Source organism: Mesocricetus auratus, unplaced genomic scaffold, assembly GCF_017639785.1.
Source record: "Mesocricetus auratus isolate SY011 unplaced genomic scaffold, BCM_Maur_2.0 Super-Scaffold_6730, whole genome shotgun sequence".
Taxonomy (NCBI): Eukaryota; Metazoa; Chordata; class Mammalia; order Rodentia; family Cricetidae; genus Mesocricetus; species Mesocricetus auratus.
In genome coordinates, this window is record NW_024429184.1 from 112,455,838 (window position 1) to 112,475,864 (window position 20,027).

At 47.6% G+C, this 20,027-nt stretch overlaps 1 protein-coding gene across 1 annotated transcript; it reads right to left on the bottom strand.

Moving 5' to 3' along the window:
- Positions 1–15,942: 15,942 nt before the first annotated feature.
- On the bottom strand, positions 15,943–18,457 carry Pou4f3 (POU class 4 homeobox 3). The gene is made up of 2 exons (XM_005069175.3): positions 18,338–18,457; positions 15,943–18,026 (listed from the first exon to the last, which is right to left on the bottom strand). The coding sequence occupies exons 1-2, from the start codon at positions 18,455–18,457 to the stop codon at positions 17,130–17,132; spliced, it is 1,017 nt and encodes a 338-aa protein (XP_005069232.1). The 3' UTR covers positions 15,943–17,129.
- Positions 18,458–20,027: the final 1,570 nt, after the last annotated feature.

Consider the following 20,027-nt stretch of genomic DNA (forward strand, 5'->3'; position numbering starts at 1 on the left):
TGCTGTTCTTTAAAGTGAAGAAACAGAAGGAATAAAATCGACATCCTCCTTGGCCAGGGCTGAGGTCCTGCTCAAAGTCTCCCATGTGTGTAGATCCTTCTTGGAGAGCAGCAGGCAAACAGCCCTCAAGGAACCTTCTAGAACCGCTGAAGAGCTTCGAACCACCTAAGACAGAAAGATCCAGGATCAAAATGACTCATTAAAGGATGTGATGACCCATGGGAGGCGTCTACACTAGGGGTCAGCAAACTGCTGTCCATGGACCCATCAATTTTAGGATGAAGATTACGGGCAAGCACACCATATGCCAGTGTTTCTGCTATGGGCAGGCACCTGTCTCACCACAGATGGGACGCGTATTGAAACCTGTGATAATGGGCTCTGAGCAGCCTGGACCTGAGAAACACCAGACTCCTCAAAGCAACGGTGGCTGCTGAGAGAAAGGCGAGAAAGGGTCATGCTTAGGTCAAAAGGTTCTGAAGAGTGTGACATTCTATATCTCTTTCTTGTTCTAATTTGTAAGACTACAAAATTCCAAGTTCTTGAATCAAAACAAAAAACAACACAAATGGAACTGCCTTGAAAGTTTCCCTGTCTTATCTGTCTGTGGCACACTGGTAGCTGAACCACCAGTGGTGTGGTGACCATAACTTGGGAGCTATCTGTAGAGCTGATAGTCCCAAAATAGCAGCCATTTCGTTTGCTATATGCATATGCCATTCACATACTAACTGAATGCATTTGCCAAAAATGATTAGTGAGAATGTTTCTTTAAACTCACTCCCTTTCAAAACTTGTTCTCAGCCAGCTATGGGGGCTCTCAACTATAATCCCAGCACTTGGGAGGTGCAGGCAGGAGGATCACAAGTTTGAGGACAGCATCAGTTACACAGCGAATGCATGGCCAGACCGGGCTACAGCAGACTCTGCCTAAACAAATGCACAACACACTCACTCTCAAGCGGCAGCCTCGGAGAAATCATGGAAATCTGAGGAAAGTGTGCACATGTATGAGTGTAGACCCCAGGATGTAGCTGCAGAATAGATAAGCTGTTCTATGCCCCCTACCTCACTCTCATATACCTCCTATGATGTGGGCAGGGGAGACACACTCTACACTTCCCAATATGGTAACTACCCGTTATTGTGACTTTCAAATTTAAGTCAAATGAAATGCAACCGAAAACTAGTTTCTTGGTTGCACTGGCCACATAGTAAACACTCAACATCCAAACGTGGATGTGAGCACCATGTCAGAACGGTGACAATAAGGAGCATTCCTGGTCCTGTAATCCCAGCACTTGAGATACTGAGACAAGATGATTAAATATTCTGGGACAGCCTGGGCTACACCATGAGAACTCTCTGGGGGAAACAAAAGAACATTTCTATAATCTTAGAATGCAGAATTTTTTATGTGACAATGCTAGACCTTTCTAGAATCCTTTAAATCTGTTTAGCACTGTTGTTCCTCCCTTTCTACTCCATCATACCTTTTATAACTCTCCCAGAAAATTCTGAGTGTACATCTAGGAGGACTGAAGCCAGCACTCTCTCTTCATTTTATGTCATTAGAATCTACTACACACTAAAAACTCTCCTCTCTCTCTCTCTCTCTCTCTCTCTCTCTCTCTCTCTCTCTCTCTCTCTCTCTCGTGCACACACACTCGCACACGCACACACACACACACACACACACACACACACACAAATATAAGACAGTTCCAGAGAACCAAAAGCTAGTCTAGAACTTTCTATACTAGGCAAGGATAGCATTTGAAGCATCCTCATTCCAACAAGCCAAAGGAAAAGAAGGGCTTACTTACATCAGGTATTACCTGTTACTGATTTGTGAGCTAAGTCTGGCCCATAGATATGTTCGGTTTATCCCAGGTTATTTTATATCTTGATTTATTTTAGGGTAAGAAACAAGAGGCGATATTTAATGGTAAGGGACAAGAAGAGATATCATATTTTAGAAATCTCGATTTCTGTCTTTTCTGTGAAATGAGAAGACCTGCTCACACTGCTTCCCCACACACAGCAATCGTAGTAGCTGGGTGCTGGGAAACCTGTCAGCTTTAAGCCAGGTAGCGCTACTCTCTTGTTCAAGGTACAGCCCTGGCTTTTCTCATTGCCTCGGCCTCTGGTGACTGAGTTTGTTACTGTGAGTCTGTTACAAGTTTCATCAGTTATTTTCCACCTCAAATTTCAACATGGGTGTGCACTGTCCTTAAGGAAACGAAATTTCTTTGAAGCTAAATAAGAGCTATAACAGTACCTGGTGAAATCACTGCAATTGACTTTGCTACCAAGGTTTGTTTCAACCCTGTTACCAGCACCTCCACCTACTAACAGGCGGCAGTACACATGGCCCCTTGAGAAGCGGCTCTCAGATGTGGGGGCGGTTACGGAGGCCTCCAAGAATTTGATACAAGCTGTAGACCTAGCAAGGATGAGAACACGAGGGACATGCCTACCCACACAGTTTCGAGGGATACAAAGAGCATCTAGTGTGCCCCCCACCCTCCTCAGCCCTCTGGTCCTGTCCTGACTCTGCAGACTTACAGCTGCAGTGTCAGTCTGAAAGCGTCAGCTCCACTGTCTCCCAAACCCTAAGCTTGAAATAAGCTCATGCTTGGAGAACCAAGCAAACAGTAAAGTGATTCCCAATATGTGGGCCGTGACCCCTTTAGAAAAACCTCTATCTCCAAAAATTTTGGTTCAGAACAGCAGCAAAATTAGTTATAATGTAGCAACAAAGATGATTTTGTGGCTGGGAGTCACTGCAACATGACTGTACTAAAGGGTCGCAGCATTAGGAAGGTTGAGAACCACTGCAAGTAGAAAAACAAAGAAAGAAGAGCACAAAACAAAGACTCTTCCCTTTAGACAGGGCTTTACTATGTAGTCTAGGCTAACTTCAAGTTCCCAATCCTTCTCCACATTCTGGGATTACTAGTGTGTGTCACCATACCTAGCAATAACAAAGATTTTTTTTCTCATTTAATTCAATGTTTTTTAACACAAGGGCAGAGATGGAAAAAAAGACATTTGAAAGAAGCTGGTAATAATCTTAGACATGTAACTAAAAGGATGGCATCCATGTAAGAAAAAAAGGTGTTGTTGAGACAGTTCTCACTGTATAGTCCTAGTTGCCCTGTGCCCTGGAACTTGCTATGAAGCTATATAAGCCAGGCCGGCCTTGAACTCATAGAGATCCACCTGTTTTTGCTTCCTAGATGCAGGAATTAAAAACATTTTAAAATATTTTTTTAAGATTTATGTTATTACCGAGCTGGAGAGATGGCTCAACGGTTAAGAATAACGACAGCTCTTCCAGAGGACCAGGGTTCAATTCCCAGCACTCACACAGAGCTCACAACTGTCTGCAACTCCTGTTCCGGGGGCTCCAAAGCCCTGGTATAGACAACTCCTGTTCCAGGGGGATCCAAAGCCCTGGTATAGACACGCCTGCAGGTAAAACACCAATGTTTCTTATTATTTTGTTGCATGAGTGTTTTGCCTGCATGCATTTCTGTGCATCTCGCGCTTGCCTGGTTCCTGAGGAGGTTGTGAACCTCTGTGTGGATGGTGGGAATCAAATGCAGGTCCTTTGCAAGAACAAGTGGCTCTTAATCACTGAGCCAACTCATCAGCCCCGTCTCTCTCTTCCTCCTGTTATTTTACTGTAACTTCCCCTGCAACTGTTAAAATTATTTTCATTGATTGATTGTTTATTTTATGTGCATGAGTGTTTTGCTTGCATGATTATGTGTGTACTGCAAGTATACCTGTGCCCATGGGGGGAGGTCAGAAAAGGGCATCAGAAGCCCTAGAATGGGAGTTAGTTATAAATTGTGAGCCGCTTTGTAGGTGCTGGGACTTAAACTCGGGTCCTCTATAAGAATATGTGCTCTTAACTACTAAGCCATCTCTCTAGCCCCACAAATTTCCTTCTTTAATACAAAGAGCAAAAGATTTTCTTTTTTAAAAAAACTTTAAATGTTAGAGTACACTCAATAAAAGGGTTGGAAGATAACATTCAGGAAGCCAAGAAGATATGGTTTCCTCAGGGTAGCGCAGCGGCCTCCACCTTGGGAGGAGGTGAAGGTGACAGCAGACTCAGATTCGGGGTTCTCACTGCCCTTGTTTGTGTTGTCAGTGGGCCATTTCCTAACACTATGACCCTGGGCAAGACCTAGCACCTGTCTATGGTGGTGTTTCTGATAGCTTTTATTTTGAAAAGTCACGCTAAGCATGCAGCACCTGCAGCAAGGTTTTCTGCTTTGATTCCACCAGCTGGCAGCACTCACCATTCAAGACCCTGCTGGAGGCACCTGAAAATCCCTATTTGAGTAGACATGAGATAAATATTATTAATCCCCAGCTGATGTGCCTTTGTCCGTTCTATGACTGAATTTTTGTGTTTCTATTTGTTTTCCACATGGACAATGCCTCTAGAATACTCCCAGGGTCCAAATGAACATGCAACTGGTACCAGCCTTTCCAAGCATCAAATCTGATCAGGAAAAAAGAGGGCTGGGCACAGTGGTGCACACCTTTAATCTCAGCACCAGGGAAGCAGAGGCAGGTGGCTCTCTGGAGTCCAGTCTTGTCCACATGGCAAATTCCAGACCAGCCAGGACTACACAGTGAGACGTCTCAAAAACAAACAAACAAATCTATTTAAATAAATAAATGGGAAGAACTATGGAGACTGAAGGAATACCTTCAAAACTGGGGTGGGGGAGTGCCTGGAATTGCACCCAATGCCTTTCCCATGCTAGACAAATGCTCAACCACCTGGCTGTCTTCCAGATTTCATTCTTTTACAATTTATTTTGAGACAGGATCTCAGGAAGCTGTCCAGGCTGTCTTCGAGCTCATACTCCAGGCCAGAGAAGTCTTAAATTTTTGATCCTCCTGCCTTAGGTCCCCACATAGCTGGTTTATAGATCTGAACCACCAAGCCTGTCTCCTTTTTTTTCTCTCTCTCTTCTTTTCTTTTCCCGTAAAGGAGAAAAAAATGTCATACCAATAAGCAAGAAAGGCACCCAATTCAGTGCCCTCTTCACAGTCTTTTTAATAACAACTCCATGGCTTCCTGTAGTAACACTACCAACAGGCAAGTATTCAGGGGATTTCTAATCCACTAAATTACTAGAGAACCAAGTCTAATCGGTAGTACTTTGATATTCCAAAGGCAAGTGCAATGATTAACAATACTTAACTAATACCTACTGTTCCTCAATATTTGAGAAAGCTGGTCATGCTTCTGATTTGACAATACTTTCACCCTATCACCTGAAGAAGCTGGGAATAATCTGTTGAAAATACTGCAGCCTCAGCTCTCACTCAGGTCAACAGACACCATCTCATCCAGCCATACAGCTAATACTAACATCTTCCCCACACATCCTGGAACTCACTGGGTTCTCTACTGCAGTGCTCCGCTCTGATGGCGGTCATAGCTCAGCCTAGCCTTGATGGCTGCCGGGACTTTCTTCCACTCGGGAGCTGAAATCTTTTCTCTGTGTGACTTTCATTTCCTATATAGCTACACCCCACTGAACAAAAGTAAGCCTTCAAAAATTTCCCATAAAACCCTTCTGATCTCACCTTTGAAAGCATTGTCTATTTTCTCCCACAGAGCCCAGAAAACCCCAGGAAGATAGAACAGCTCGTAAACTGACATGGTTTCAAATATTTGTTAATATCTAGTCTTCCAAAGTGATCACTAAGAGGTTGTCTCTTGTTTGTGTGTTTGGTTGGTTGGTTGGTTGTTGTTGGGTTTTTGTTTTGTTTTAACACAATCAATAGATTCCCCATGTTTATGGGGCTTAAATCCACAGATACAAACAAGAAAATGGTGTATTTGAACTTGATGTTCACATATCTTGTCCTTTTATTTTCTCTGAAGAATACAGGCTGGGGATCCTGGTCCTCGTGATTGCATGGTAAGAGCTTTATCCAATTACCATGCAATCATGAGGACCAGGATCCCCAGAACCCACTTAAAAACCAGTGGGTGTGGTAGCCCATCTGCAATCCCAGTGCTCAGGAGGCAGAGACAAGGGATCCCTAGGCAAGCTGGTAAGCTAGACTAGCTGAATCAGCAAACTCCGGGTTTAGCAGGAAACTGTGAAGAAAGGGGGAAATGATGAAAGAAGATGCATGCCTGCAGTCATCTGTGCACTCTCACGCTTGAACCCGCATGCGTACACCACGCCTGAACTCACATGCATACACCACGCTTGAACCCACATGTGTACACCACAAATATACAAGATTTTTTTTGAGGATGTAATTGGTCTGGTTACTTTTTATGGTAAATTTGAAACAAACTTGAGTGAGCTTGGAAAAGGGAGTCTCAATTGTGGGATTTCCCAGTCTAGATTGGCTTATGGCTCTGTCTGCAGGAAATTGTGTTCATTGATGATTGGGGCAGTCAGGCTCAGCACACTGTGGGAGGTACCATGCCTAGGCAGGTGAATCTGGACTGGATCAGAACATGGGTCATGGAGAGCAAGGCAGTAAATAGCATCCCTCTGTGGTCTCTGCTTCAGATCCTGCATCCAAGTTCCTGCCTTGAGTTCCTACCTTGAGTTCTCCTGCCTTGAGTTCCTACCTTGAGTTCTCCTGCCTTGAGGTCCTACCTTGAGTTCCTGCCTTGAGTGAGTTCCTGCCCTGATTTTCCTCAGTGTGCTACTTGGAAGTATAAGATGGAATAAACCCTTTCCTCCCCAAGTAGTTTCAGGACATGGTATTTATCATAACCACAAAAAGCAAAGTAGAACAGCAATGCAATGACTATTTGCATAGCACTTACACTGCACTATGGATTATATGTCATCAAGAGATAACGTACAGTACAAGTGATGATGTATGCAGATTCACATAAATACTATTTGATTTTAAATAAGTGACATGGTACCTGCAAATTTCAACATCGTCAAGGTGTCTGGAATCCATTACCTGCTGCTCCTGAGAGGATGGTATCAACTAATGTGTGTTTGGGTCTAATTTTTGCCTTAAAACAAAAAGGTTACGCTAGTTAATATTTTGTTCTTGTGGACCAAATATTAGTGTATAGGATGCCATATCAGCTCACTTTATTGGCACACAACAGGCTACAAGCTACAAGCTGAGTATGGTGCCCATCTCAATTTTTAAGCTGAAGCATTAATCCCAAAGTGATGGCATCTGGTGGACTTCAATGAGGTGATTACAACAGGAGAATGACTTTCACAATGATGTAAGCATTTTTTACAAAATGAGACACATGGGGGTGAGGAGACAGAGCACTTGCTGCTCTTGAGAAGACCTAGATCTAATGCCCAGCATTCACATTGTGTGGCTCACAACCATCCATGACTCCAGAGGATATAACAGTCCCTTATGGCCTTCAAGGACACCTGAACAGATGTGGTAATATACATTCATACACTCAGCATCCAGGGAAGGGAGGGGGGGAGGGAAAGAGGTGAGTAGGTCGTGTCTTTACCACATGGTCCCAGAAGTCTAAAAACTAGAAACCCAGAACATGGGACGCTTGGTAGCCATTTCTTTCATATTGTTAGGTTTTTGTTGTTGTTGTTGTTTAAAGAATGTGGTCTGACTACTTGTAAATGACAATTTAGTTTCCTCCAAGGAAGTCTCAGTGGGGCAACCAATAACTTAAGGGTAGGCTGCATGCCCAACAGTAGAAATCCCACAGAAAGAGAACTCAATGGCATCTTTGAAGGTTCCTTGTCTTCCTTTAATTTTATCTTTAAAATTTTTTTTTCTCAAGACAGGTTTTCTCTGTGGCTTTGGATGCTGTCCTGTAACTCACTTCGTAGACCAGGCTGGTCTCAAACTCACAGAGATCCACCTGCCTCTGCCTCCGGAGTACTGGGATTAAAGGAGTGTACCACCACTGCCCAGTTTAATTTTATCTTTTAAAAATTTTAGTTACATATTTCTCTTCACTCTTTTTAGCCTACAGGTTCTTTGCAAATACATTGTGACTTCCAGTTTGACATTTTACAGGACTCCTGAGTGTGTGAACAAGTGGGTCTATATTTCTTGTGCCTTGGGCTGGAGAGATGGCTCAGAGGTTAAAAGCACTGATTGCTCTTCCAGGGGTCCTGAGTTCAATTCCCAGCAACCACATGGTGGCTCACAACCATCTACAATGAGATCTGGTGCCCTCTTCTGGCATGCAGACATACATGGAAGCAGGATGTTGTATTCATAATAAATAAATCTTTAAAAAAATATATATATATATTTCTTGTGCCTTCTTTTGGGTTCTTTTTCTCCCATTGATTTGGTTTGTTCAATTCTGATGTGTGGGCTTTTGTTTTATCTTATTATATTTTACTTTATCATCATCATCTCATAAAAGTCTGTAGACAATAGATCCAGATGAGAGGGTAGGAGGGGAGGGGCAGGGAGGAGTAGAGGGTAGGAGGGGAGGGGCAGAGAGGAGGGGAGGGAGGAGAAACCCAAATCAGGATATATTATGTAAAAAAAACTTATATTTGATAAAAAGAGGAAAAGAATAATGTGGTTTGGGGGATATGGAGATGGTTCAGTGCCTAAGAGTTCTTGTTGCTCTTCTAGAGGACTTAAGTTCAGCTCCCAGCACCCATGTCAGGCAACTCACAATTGCCTGTCACTCCAACTCCAAGGGGATTCAACACCTCTGCACTCACATTCACATACGTACACACACACACACACACACACACACACACATATACATAATGCACACGCACATACATAATACACACAAAAAACAAAAAATAAAACTTTTTAAAACCACGTTTTTAATTTTAATTTTAAAGATGGTATTCCATTCTTGGCCTGAAACAATCCCCCTGCCTCATCTTCTCAAGTAGTGGGATTAGAGGCCCAACAGCCTAATTTTGATTATACCACTATGCTCTAAGGAAAAGAAGAAAAAACAAAGGGGAAAAAAAAGAAGCCAAAATACATGTCAGAAAGTGAAATACACCAAGTCATATACACAGAGCACAATGGCACGTGGGCTGCTTCAGAGACACCCCCACCCCCACCACCCAGCCCTCTGGTTTTAGGAGAGGGCCAGAGCAAGGGCATTGCCAGTTTGAAATCTCCACGCAAGCTCTGACAATGCCAGAGCATGAGGCCTTGCCCGCTTCTGTGGCTTAGAAGGCTGGCTGACTTCTGCCCTGAAAACTCACTTTGCATTCGGAGCCTTTTCTGACAATTGACTCTCTGTCCAGCTACCTCCTCCTTTTGCCTTCTGTGAGATTCTCCCCAGTCTGCTAAACTGATTTCAGTGCTTAGGGTATTTACATAGCCACACGTGGGAAGACACAACTCACCTGAAGGCTAAAGTTCTACCCTGGTAAATGAAAAAAGGGAAGGACGTGACTGCTCCTGGGTGTGGTGGAGGAGAAAGTTTACTGTAGATACAAGGCGTGTGAGGAGGGGGAGAGGGGAGCCAGACCAAGAAGCTAGGAAGGTAAAGGGTAGACCAAACAGAGCAGGTAACCAAAATGGCTGGGTTATATGGGAAAAGGAAGCTCAGTTCCTTTAGGGTAGAGGGTGGGGCTTGTCAGCCATACCCTAACAGGTAGGGACTGAGGGATGCTGGAAGAACCTGTTGGCCAGGTCTGCTTTGATATGTTAAATAGACACTTCAGCCTTTGCCCCAGAGTTTGAGACTTAACTCGTGGGACACAAGAATCCTGGAGGTCTGTGATTGAACCACTTCAAGACAATGGCAAATCATTTGAATTTGCAAAGGTATCTTTTAAAAATCTGTATGAGAAAGCATTTTCTTCATGGTCTTCAGGGATCTTGTGAATCTTCACAAAAATTAAACTGTTACCTAGTTTAATTTCCAGTTAAAGCCCCCAGGAAAACCCAGGCATTGGACATCAACAGACTTGTCCGGATCAAACTGAAGAAAATAAGCCTGGAACTGAGATCTCTGTGAATGCCCCAGGTTCTTTCTCACTAGGTCAATTCTGGTGTAGTGTGGTGTGTTTCACTAGAGATGATTCCATTTCTGTCATTTAATTCTACTGGGAGATATTCAAGGTGCTGTTTGGGGTTTTGGCCAACCAATATTGGACAAAGTTTTGCAACCAAGAATTGCACAAACCTTTTCTCCTTTAGGTTGGTTTCCTATCCTTGCAACCTAAGATGGGTCGTTGCAATGAGAATCAAAACCCAAGGGGCGTTCTGAGTATCTCCCAGCAGAGGCCCTTCCGTTTCTCCACGACTGTGTGCTCAGTGTCTTCCCCATCAAGGAACAGGCCCACTTAGAGGAGGTAAAGCAATAAAGACGTATTTTTAAGGATATGTAATAAAACTGAATTCTGCCTAGATGTGGTGGCCCACACCTGGAGCCCCAACATCTGGAAAGTGGGGGTGGCAGGATCAGAAGTCCAAGGTCAACCTCAGCTACTTACCAAGTTGGAAGCTTGGGTGGGAGTAGGAATGGGCAAAGGGAATGGAGAAAGGGGAAAGAGAGGAGGGAAGGGAAGGGAAAAGGGAGAGAAGGGGAGAGAGGAGGGAAAGAGAGGGGGGAGAAGGTGGGGAGGATGGTCTGCCTATCTCATTTTGCAGGTGAGGAAACTCAAAAGTCAGAGCCAGAACAGCCTCCCATTAAGGTTGCTTGCTGTGTGTCTCAGGCCAGGGCTGTCTCTTCAATAGACATGAATTCTTGGGTTGACTTCTGTCTGAATATCTGCTAATTGCTACTGTTGTTTCGTTACAATTATTGTTAAGTATTATTATTGTTATTATTATTATTAGATCGAGACATTTTAGCATGTTTTAATAAAACTGATCTCTCCTCACTCTGATGTTCTGGGCTAATAACTGTAACCTTTTTTATTCATTCAATTACAAGCACATTGACAGGAGACATTTATATGAGGCAGCTTAAACCCCAGCTAATGGAGTACCTAATGACTAATTGATCAGATCCCAGCCCAGAGAGCAGCTCTGAGTGGCCTAAAGGAATTTATGCAATTAGTTTAGGTTTGGTAGAAATTGAGTGCATACAAAAGTAAGCTTTTTATGGTTCTGATTTATGAGAGCTGGACACCAACTCAATCTGTCGAGAGTGGGCAGCCTGGCAAAGCCTCGAGCACGAGGAGAGGTAGGAATTTGGAGGCACTCAGGGCAGGATTACTTGACACACACCTTGGATTAAGAAGGAAGGGGAGATTCTGAATGGGATTCCACCAGACAGGAGAACTATGGCGGGGCGGTGCCTCCTGCCAGCAATTTAATGTAACACAACACTAAGGCCAAAGAAGACCAACAGAAAACTGGGTTACCCGGAGGTGAACCGCTGGAATTTTTGTGTTTGAAGAGATCAAAAATCCTTGCAGTATTAAGTGATGGTGGAGAGAGAGAAAGGAGACAATGAGAGTCAGTGAGGTGTTCGTCTACTTTTTCCTTCACAGACCAGACGGCAGCTGAGCTGAGGCCGGGGGCTGTCTCCGGGATCCAGCCCCAGCAGGGTCTCTTAGGGAGGACCGAGGCCTCTCGGGGTCCGAAGTCCAGGGCCTCCGCGCGGCCGAGGGGAAGCCCCTCCGGAGGCGCCCATGACCCTCGACCCCTGGGGTAGCCCCGGGAGCCGGGCTGCCGGGGAAGCAGCGTCCAGGGCGGAGGGAAACCTGACCTGATCGGAAAGTAGCGATCGAACCGGAGGCTAATTCGCCCGCGGGGCCCTTGTGGGCTCCGACTGCCGCCCGGGCCGGTGCTCTGCGGCGCCCGGGGGATCTGGCCCTGGGCAGTCTCCGGCTAGCGCCTGCGGGGTGGGGGAGGGACAGCAAGCAGGGACTCGGAACGACTGTACAGGGACCGTGGGCCGTCTGTCGGAGGCGAGAGTTGGCGGTGTGGGGCGGCGCAGCAGAGCCAAGACGACCGACCAACTACACGCCTCGCTTCTCACCACCTCTCCGCACTGCCACCATCCCAGGCCGCCCTCCTTCTTCGATCCAGCCCGGGTTGGGGATGGCACAGGAGACAGAAAGGGCAAAGAAATTTAGCCAGATCTCTCCGCCAAACTGCTGTATTCACTTTGTCATGGGACCCTCGGTGCCTGTCTGTTCTTATCTGTAGAATGAAATGTAAGAAATAGACTACACCTATTGTTCTGGAGTTTGGGAGGGTAAAACCGGAGGAGAGTTCGAAGCCCCGGGGCTACAGTGAGATCCTGCTTTAGAAGGGGAGGAGCACTTGCCTAACCAGGCACTCAGGGCTCCATCCCCAGTACACGCCCGTTCATCCATCAATTCTCACCCTGTGTAGGAACTAGAAAATGAATGCTGGTAAAGTGTATAAACCAGCCAGGTATACAGGAAACCCTCCAAACATTTAAGATACAATTGTGTTCAATGATCCAAGAAGCATCCGAGAGGCTCTCTGTGTGGGAGACTCACCGCGTGAGAGGCTCACTGTGTGGGCTGCTCTCCGTGAGAGAGGCTCGATGTGTGGGAGGCTTGTAGTGTAGGAGACTCGCTGTATGAGAGCCCTTTAGTAACAGAAGTAGAGCCCACCGAGAGGCTCTCTCTCCCGGAGAGTGTGTTTACTGCTTTTACTGCTGCGTAAGTAAACAAGGGGTTACCTGGCAGTATCTGGGATTACCTGCCGGGAGGGCATGTGTGTGTGTGTGTGTGTGTGTAGGAGCTAACAGAGCTTAAGATATAGGAGACCCTATCTAATAAATAAATAAAAAGCCAAGAAGAGAAGGGACCAAATCAAGACCCTCAAAAATAAAAACAAGGAAGGTTTTGAGGAGCGACACCCTAGGCTCCTGCATTCTGGCTCAGGAGTAAAGCATGGGAGCAGTGGGAGGAGTCAACGACTCTCAAAACCCATTCCTCGCCTCCCTTGTCCGAAAAGTTCATTCTGGACCATAGACACCTTCCGAAAGTCCCCCCAGACTAGGACCAAGCTCCTCTTGGTTCTCAAGAGATTCCCAGAGAGTAAAGTCATCCTGTCTCTGCAGCTTCGACCCCACTGGGTGCAAAGCAAGTTAATTTACACTTCCCGTGTTGCCGCCTGTGAGTTCAGAGACACAACGTCTCTCATTTTTATAGGGGACCAGGCTGTGGCTTTCAAAGGGGAAGGGTTGAGCAGGTCAGTCTAGTTCAGTTTAAGCCTTGAACTTAACCCCCCCCCACACACTCACTTTTCTGTTTTAAAGAAAAAATATTTCTCAAAGCCTGCCAGGAGTCATGGCCCTGCTTTGTGTAATGTGATCCCATTTAATCATCAGAGCCATCGTGGGAGATAATTTTTCATCTCTTCTGTTCTGTCTTTCCGTTTGTCAGACAAAGGCACAGAGGGTCTGAGAAGTGAGATCGCTTTAATGAAGAGAGACCAGTTACTGTGCCCTGGGTCTACCCAATGCAAGGAAATCAGGAACCCCAACTGAAGTGCAAGTCGAAGTCATTCTCTGCCCCTTCGTCTTGACTCCTCCCCATTCCAGGACTTGCCGTCCCAGGCACAGCCATTTGGGAACCTGGTCACTTTGAATGGACACAGCACAGCCGCCTTTACCTTGAACCGGGTGCCCAGGAGTATGTCTCCCTGTTGACTTTGTTTTAGCCCGAGACGTTGTTCACTTAACGAAGTCAGAGTTTCATTCATTCAACAGATGTCTATCGAATACTCTTAGCTCATAATCAGAACTGGGCATTGGGTAAGAAATACTGAGCAAAACAGATACTCTCAGGCACAGAGAAAGCCACTGGCCAGAGACCACACAACTAAGGAATCCAGGACACCTGCCTCCCAGTTCTGCCGGTCAGTCGGTGTTTGTCAGGCCCATTCCATTTAAGGCCCCTAGACGCCTTTTGCGGGATTCCCCAGAGGCAGTCGAAGCCCCCACCCCCACCCCCTGCTGAGACCCACTGCAGCCATCAGTACACACACAGCCTAACTCATTGGCCTCACGTTCTCTCGATACGACCCAAGAACTCAAACTGGGTCTTAAGTGATGAAAGGTGCAAGCTGGTGGGATTTAAAACAAAAAAGCCTGCTCCAGAGGCTCTGGAAATGTAGGCTCAGGTTACTTTTCAAGTTAAAAGTCATCAACAGCAGAGGCTAGTGATGCATCTTCCCCAGGGTCACGGTGTTAGGAAATGGCCCACTGACGGTGCAAACCAGGCCAATGAGAACCCCGAATCTACTGTGACCTCCTCCCGGCAAGGTCTGTACATCCACCGGACAGTGCCAGAGGCCGCGGCACTATCCTGGGGAAACCACATCTCCCCTGGCTTCCTGAACCAGCCAAAGGGGGAGAGCCAGCGGCGCCTGCCGGGCGCACTCAGCAAGGAGAGGGTGGGGCGCTTTGCAGACAGGGCCTCCCCTCCCGCCCGCAGGCAGAAGCTGGTCAAAATATTTCAACCAAGGCCGGCGCCGCAATACTAAGAGGAGCAGAAGAGCGGTTCGAACTCTTAACCAAGTGCATTTCAGACAGGCAGCTTCTCTCCACCTCTCCAAAAATCTCGCAAACTCTTGCGGTGGTAAATATTTAAAAAGTCAATTAAATAAATCAAGGAACTTTTCATAAAGTTGATACAGGTGAATATCGGAATCTTTCTTGGGCCAAAAAAAAAAAGAGAGAGAGAGAATTTTTTTTCTTTCTTCCTCTTTCTTTTTTTAAGGCTCTTACCTGCAGGAAACCCAGCAGCCGGCAAAGGCGGTCCTTCTGGAGCGCTTCGCTTTGGCGCGGGACGTTCTCAGCCACCTCGTCTGCAGCCCGGCTGGGCTCCGGCCCTGTGTTTTATACCGCTATAGGCAATTAATATTGCATCAGCCGTATTTTAAATTTTCAAAACCCACAATATAATGTAATGGCATAAGGGCATTTATTATTAAAGGACGCCGATGGAGAGGGAGGTGGAGGAATTGCTGGGGTTGCTCCACAAGGGGGGTGCGAGGGGCTGAGGCCTGCGGAACTGGGGCCTATCCACAAGTTTGCTTTTTACAGAGGAGGGGGGGCGATGTGGCCGGCGCTGGAGCACGACGACGGAACCGAAGCCTACTTTGCTCGGAATTTCGAGCCAGAGGCAAAGGACCCAAAACTCTTTGAAGATGCACCCAGGAGATGTGCAGATGACTCTTGGTCCTGTAACATTAATTTTTAAACCACAAACGTGTCTCTAAGGCTCATGTGCACTCAAAAACTTTCGCTCATAGAGAGTGAAAAGAGAGAGGATACTAGCATTCGCCAGCATCTACTGGGTGCAGAGCACTGATAGGTGTTTTTGCAACAGGCACCTCTGGCTCTCAGCAGAACAGCCAAGACATACTACCCTGTGATACTCACCGGATGACCATTTCCAAGGAACTGAAGAAATTTGGAAAAGGCTCCAATATTGTGTCAGAGCATTGTTTTTCTCCCCTATTGCCTCTATCCCCTCATCTCTGGGCTGTTTGAATCCTTTAAATCGTATTTTGTTTCTTATAAAGTGCCCAGCACCACCTACCAGATGCCTTCAATAGTCTTACCCAGTCTTACATGACAGCGTGAGATGGGTAGTGGGCATTCATTCTGTAGAGCAACAACCTTGACCAGAAGACACAGAAAAGTTAGGAAACTAGCATTAAGGTGGTTTAGCCTCTGAGGGACAGGAATGGAGTCTGAACTCCCAATCGGTCAGGCTTCCAAGTTTCCAAATTAAGATACTGGCCTAAAAGTTTGGCATCAAGAAGCATGGAAGATATTTCCTTTGAAGGCGTCCGAGGTTCAGAGAGAAGCTGAAGCCAGATGGATTGGGTTTGAAGTTGCTAGAGAAGGGAGTGGGGAAGGGAGATGGCTTTTCATTTTTAAATCCTTTCCAAGTCTAGTTATCTTTAGCGCCAGAGAAGGAAAACTACTGCAATTCAGGTTGAAAAATAAAGCATTTATTTTAGAAGTTAACATAAGGGATAAAGAGAAGAAACACAATGTTTTATTTGCGTCTATTCCAGAAATGAAACCAAAGGTCACACAGCAACACCAAAACTACAGGAAGCAAGGAAGAATAAACCATTGGAAAGCTGTGGCTGCAGTGAGAACGTCCTGTTTGTCTGTGGTCCTGCTCTGCCGGCTTAAAACTATAAGTGAGCTCCCACAGAGAGACACACAAAAGGGACAGGAAAAGTGGAGTTAAAGAAGTAACAAGAACTAATGACGCCACAGCAATAAAAGTGCAACAGTTGGGTTAGATGTGTTGGAAGGATTTGCATAGGATCCCAGAAGTTACAGTCACTTTACAGCGCTGGGGCTGGACCGGCAGTCTAACAAGAGCTGTGAGCATAGACCCGGAGTCTTCAGCTGGTCTGGTCTGCAACCACCTCCACCCCTCAAAAAGGCAATTACTCCTCAAACTCCAGGAGGTCGAGGAAGATAGCCAGAGTTAGCACTGACCTCTGCACACCAACAGTCCCAAGTATTTTCAATCGCTGGGTTGGGTCCACCTTGCCTGGAATCCTACTGAGCCAGAGCCCAGAGCTCCCATCTCCTCACACATTAACCCATGCTAATTAATGAGGATGTACGGTAAACCAACGGATATTATGGGTAGAATTTAGAAGCAGAAGGGAGTTATAAGGCTATCCTTTGGAAGCATACCTGTGTTTTATATACTCTAATAAATTAGTTTATCTCCATGTTTGTGTCCCGTTAATATCCTAGACTTTATATTGTTATCTGTCGCTCTTTTCCTTACCTTCGCCCTGCCTAATGGCGTGTAACAAAGAAGTGGTACTTTCACCTTGCAGTCTGACGGCAGGTCATTTCACTAGCCTGGGACTACAGGCCTGAGGTCCAGTGCTGTCGCACGCGCTAGGACGAGTTTCAGCACCGCGGACAGCGTGAGGTCCTGCCTGGCCTTCTCTTGAATTATTTTTTCCCATAGCGCCAGAACTCTTTTTTGGGGGGGGGGGGATAGAGAGAAAAGGGAAGAAAAGATGACCAGGAGGCAATTATGTGGGGCAAAGGGGGGAAAGTCTGTGACTCGGGGGAAAGAGCCTGACCTGCCAGGAAACACCCTGGAGTGTCCCGTAAAGGTCCCTCCCATCGGAAGGGGGCGATACCCACTAGACTCTCCGGGCTCCTCCGGATGCCGCACCCGCCGCAGTCAGTGGACAGCTGAGTACTTCATTCGTTTCTGTTTCTGTCTCTGGTTACAGAACCAGACCCTCACCACATTCTTTTTAAGGTCCAGTTTCTCAGCGATGGCTGCGATCTTCTCGGATGAAGGACGTGGCTGGATGGCAAAATAGGCTTCCAGGGAGCGCTTCTCTGGGGCGGCGATGGACGTGCGTTTGCGCTTACGCTCACTGCCATTGAAGAGCTCGGGCTTGCTGTTCTTCTCTCGATAGGCGGCCTCCGCCTCCTCCAGCCAGGCCTGAAGGACGGGCTTGAGAGCGATCATGTTGTTGTGCGACAGGGTAAGAGATTCGAACCTGCAGATGGTGCTCTGGCTGAGCGAACCCACGCCAGGGATCTTGAGATTCGCTAAAGCCGCGCCCACGTCCGCCTGGGTTACCCCCAACTTGATGCGCCTCTGCTTGAAGCGCTCTGCGAAGGCTTCCAGCTCTCGAGGGTCTGACTCCACGTCGCTGAGACACGCAGGCATGGCACTGTGAGGCGCTACGGCATGCGGGTGACTCATGCCCATAGCCTGGTGCAAGTGGCCCATGGCGCCTAGATGATGCGGGTGGATCTGCGCAGGCATCACCGAGTGCTCCGGGGCCCCCAGGCCGCTCACGCTCAGCGTGGGTGAGATGTGCTCCAATAAGTCGCCCTCGAGGCCCTGGTGCACGGCGTGGTGCGGGTGCGAGGTGAGTGCAGCCGGGTGGGAGATGGGCACCGTGGGCGAGGTGGACGTGCAGGGCACGCTGCTCATGGTATGGTAGGTGGCGTCGGGCTTGAACGGATGGTTCTTGCCGTGGGAGACGATATCCACCGCCGCCAGAGCTTCCGCGCGTGCCAGCAGGCTCTCATCAAAGCTTCCAAATATATTACCCTGCAGCTGCAAGCGAGAAGGCGCACAGCACGGTCAGTGGGGAATACTGTCAACTCAGGATTAAAACACATTTTCAAGCAACCGAGATGCCTCTCCTCAAAGCCCAGGTCATAAAAATTAATACGGAGGCAGCCTCTCTGTTGGAACAGACGTGTGGATCAGAGACATGAATGAGAGAGAGCGCCGCGAGAGAGCGCGGGGGAGACAAGGCGAGGGGTTCAGACAGCGGCGATTGTTCTGGGCGACATGAAAAAAACATGAAGCTAGTGCCTGTCAAAAAATGTGCCTTAGAGCGGTAATTATGCTCCGCTACGTACCTGCGGGGCTGGGAGACAAACTCGGCGCATGGCCTCAGAGCCGGAGTGCAGGCTGGAGAATTTGGGTTCTTGCAGTACGGGGTGCATGCCGAAAGGCTGCTTGGCGTTCATGGCCATCATCTTCGGGAGTCTGGCAGGGAGGCAGCGGGGGACATGGAATCAGGCTTGTCTTGCTGGCTCTCCAAGCTCCAAGTGAGCGCCGCTCAGCGCCCGCGCTCCCCTCGCCCTCTCGCTTGCTGCCTCCCCTCTCCCCCACCTGCTTCTTCACTCATCTTACAAGCAGCCTGCCAGGAAGGGCCCGAGCACGCGCAAGCGTGCACACGCGCCTTGGACTCATAGGGGCAGCCCGAGAGGCAAGGCGGGACCGCAGGTCTCCGCGCGCCACTCAGAGCCTAATGCGGCCGCCCCCTCCACAGCATTTATACCCCAGCCTGGCAGGGCCCCTTCCTGTCTGCCCCGCCCGGCCTGGCTCCAGCATGCTAGACTTTACAGATTCCTTCTGAACTTCCTCCTGGACGTTGTACACAAAGTCCTAAACCTCTGTCCTGTCCCAGCTCGAACTGCCTGAACAGGACAGAAGGGAAGACTCAGGCTGAGCGAGGGGCAGGAATCCTACCCCACCCAGGCCTCCCAACACACACACACACACACACACACACACACACACACACACACACACACACACACTCAATCCGACTGTTGCCAAACTGGTCATTTCCAAAGTGCTCTGGGACCCAAGCCCGAACTTCCACCAAAATCCTGCACCCTTGCGCATAGCGAAGAGACATCTCCAAGCTAGAGACTAGCCTGGACAAGGACCAGAAGCTACCAGAATGAGCCTCGGGTGACACTTCCCTTCGCCATAGGCTTGGATGGAGGCAAGGACAGAAACTGCCTTTGTGACCCACTAGCTTCTTCCCAATCCTGGCCTTTTTCTCTTTCATTTGAGAAAGACGACTTGGCCTATCCCCCCCCCCTCCTTCCCCAACCCTCCTGCCCAGGGAAGCGTGTTAAGCAGTCTTCACAATAGTAACAATCCAGGACAGCCCGCTAGAAGTGTCCCTCGGCACTCTTACCAGCCCTAATACCTGTAACGACTTTTATCATTTTTAGTGCAAGGCAGTTCAGAGTTAGTTTATAGGACCGAAGTTTTGCCAACACTGTGTAAATAGCTACCGCTATCCCATTAGACAAGCGAAGAAAGCAAGAGTCAAAGGAGTTAGCTAAGAGCTCCTGACTTCCAGCAGAGTCATTCACTCACTGGTTTGGCGCAGACAGCGCTCTGACTTTGTGCTCTTGATCTCTCCTTCCTTACAGAAGTTCCTCAACTTGAGGGTCCTAAATTTGGTCCTGCCCCATCCCGTGTCCTCAACTGTCTCTTTCCCTCTTCTCTCCCCTTCTTTCCTTTCCCTTCCAGGGAGCTAGTAAACATCATGAATAATGGATAGGGAATCCTGGGACTGTGGCTGCTGGAGAGCCTTCGGGTTGGAAAAGAAACTCCTCATGCCCAGCCATGTCCCCACAGCCCGCAGCCCACAGTCCATGCCCAAATGTTGCTGGAGTTCCCAGAATCTTAAAATGGTGGAGGTGGAGGGTGCAAAGTCTGATTGTAGCCTAAGAGGACACCCTGCCTAGACCTGGCTCCCCTCTCTCCGAGGGACAATCAGCCCGTCCCTTCTCTATTCATCCC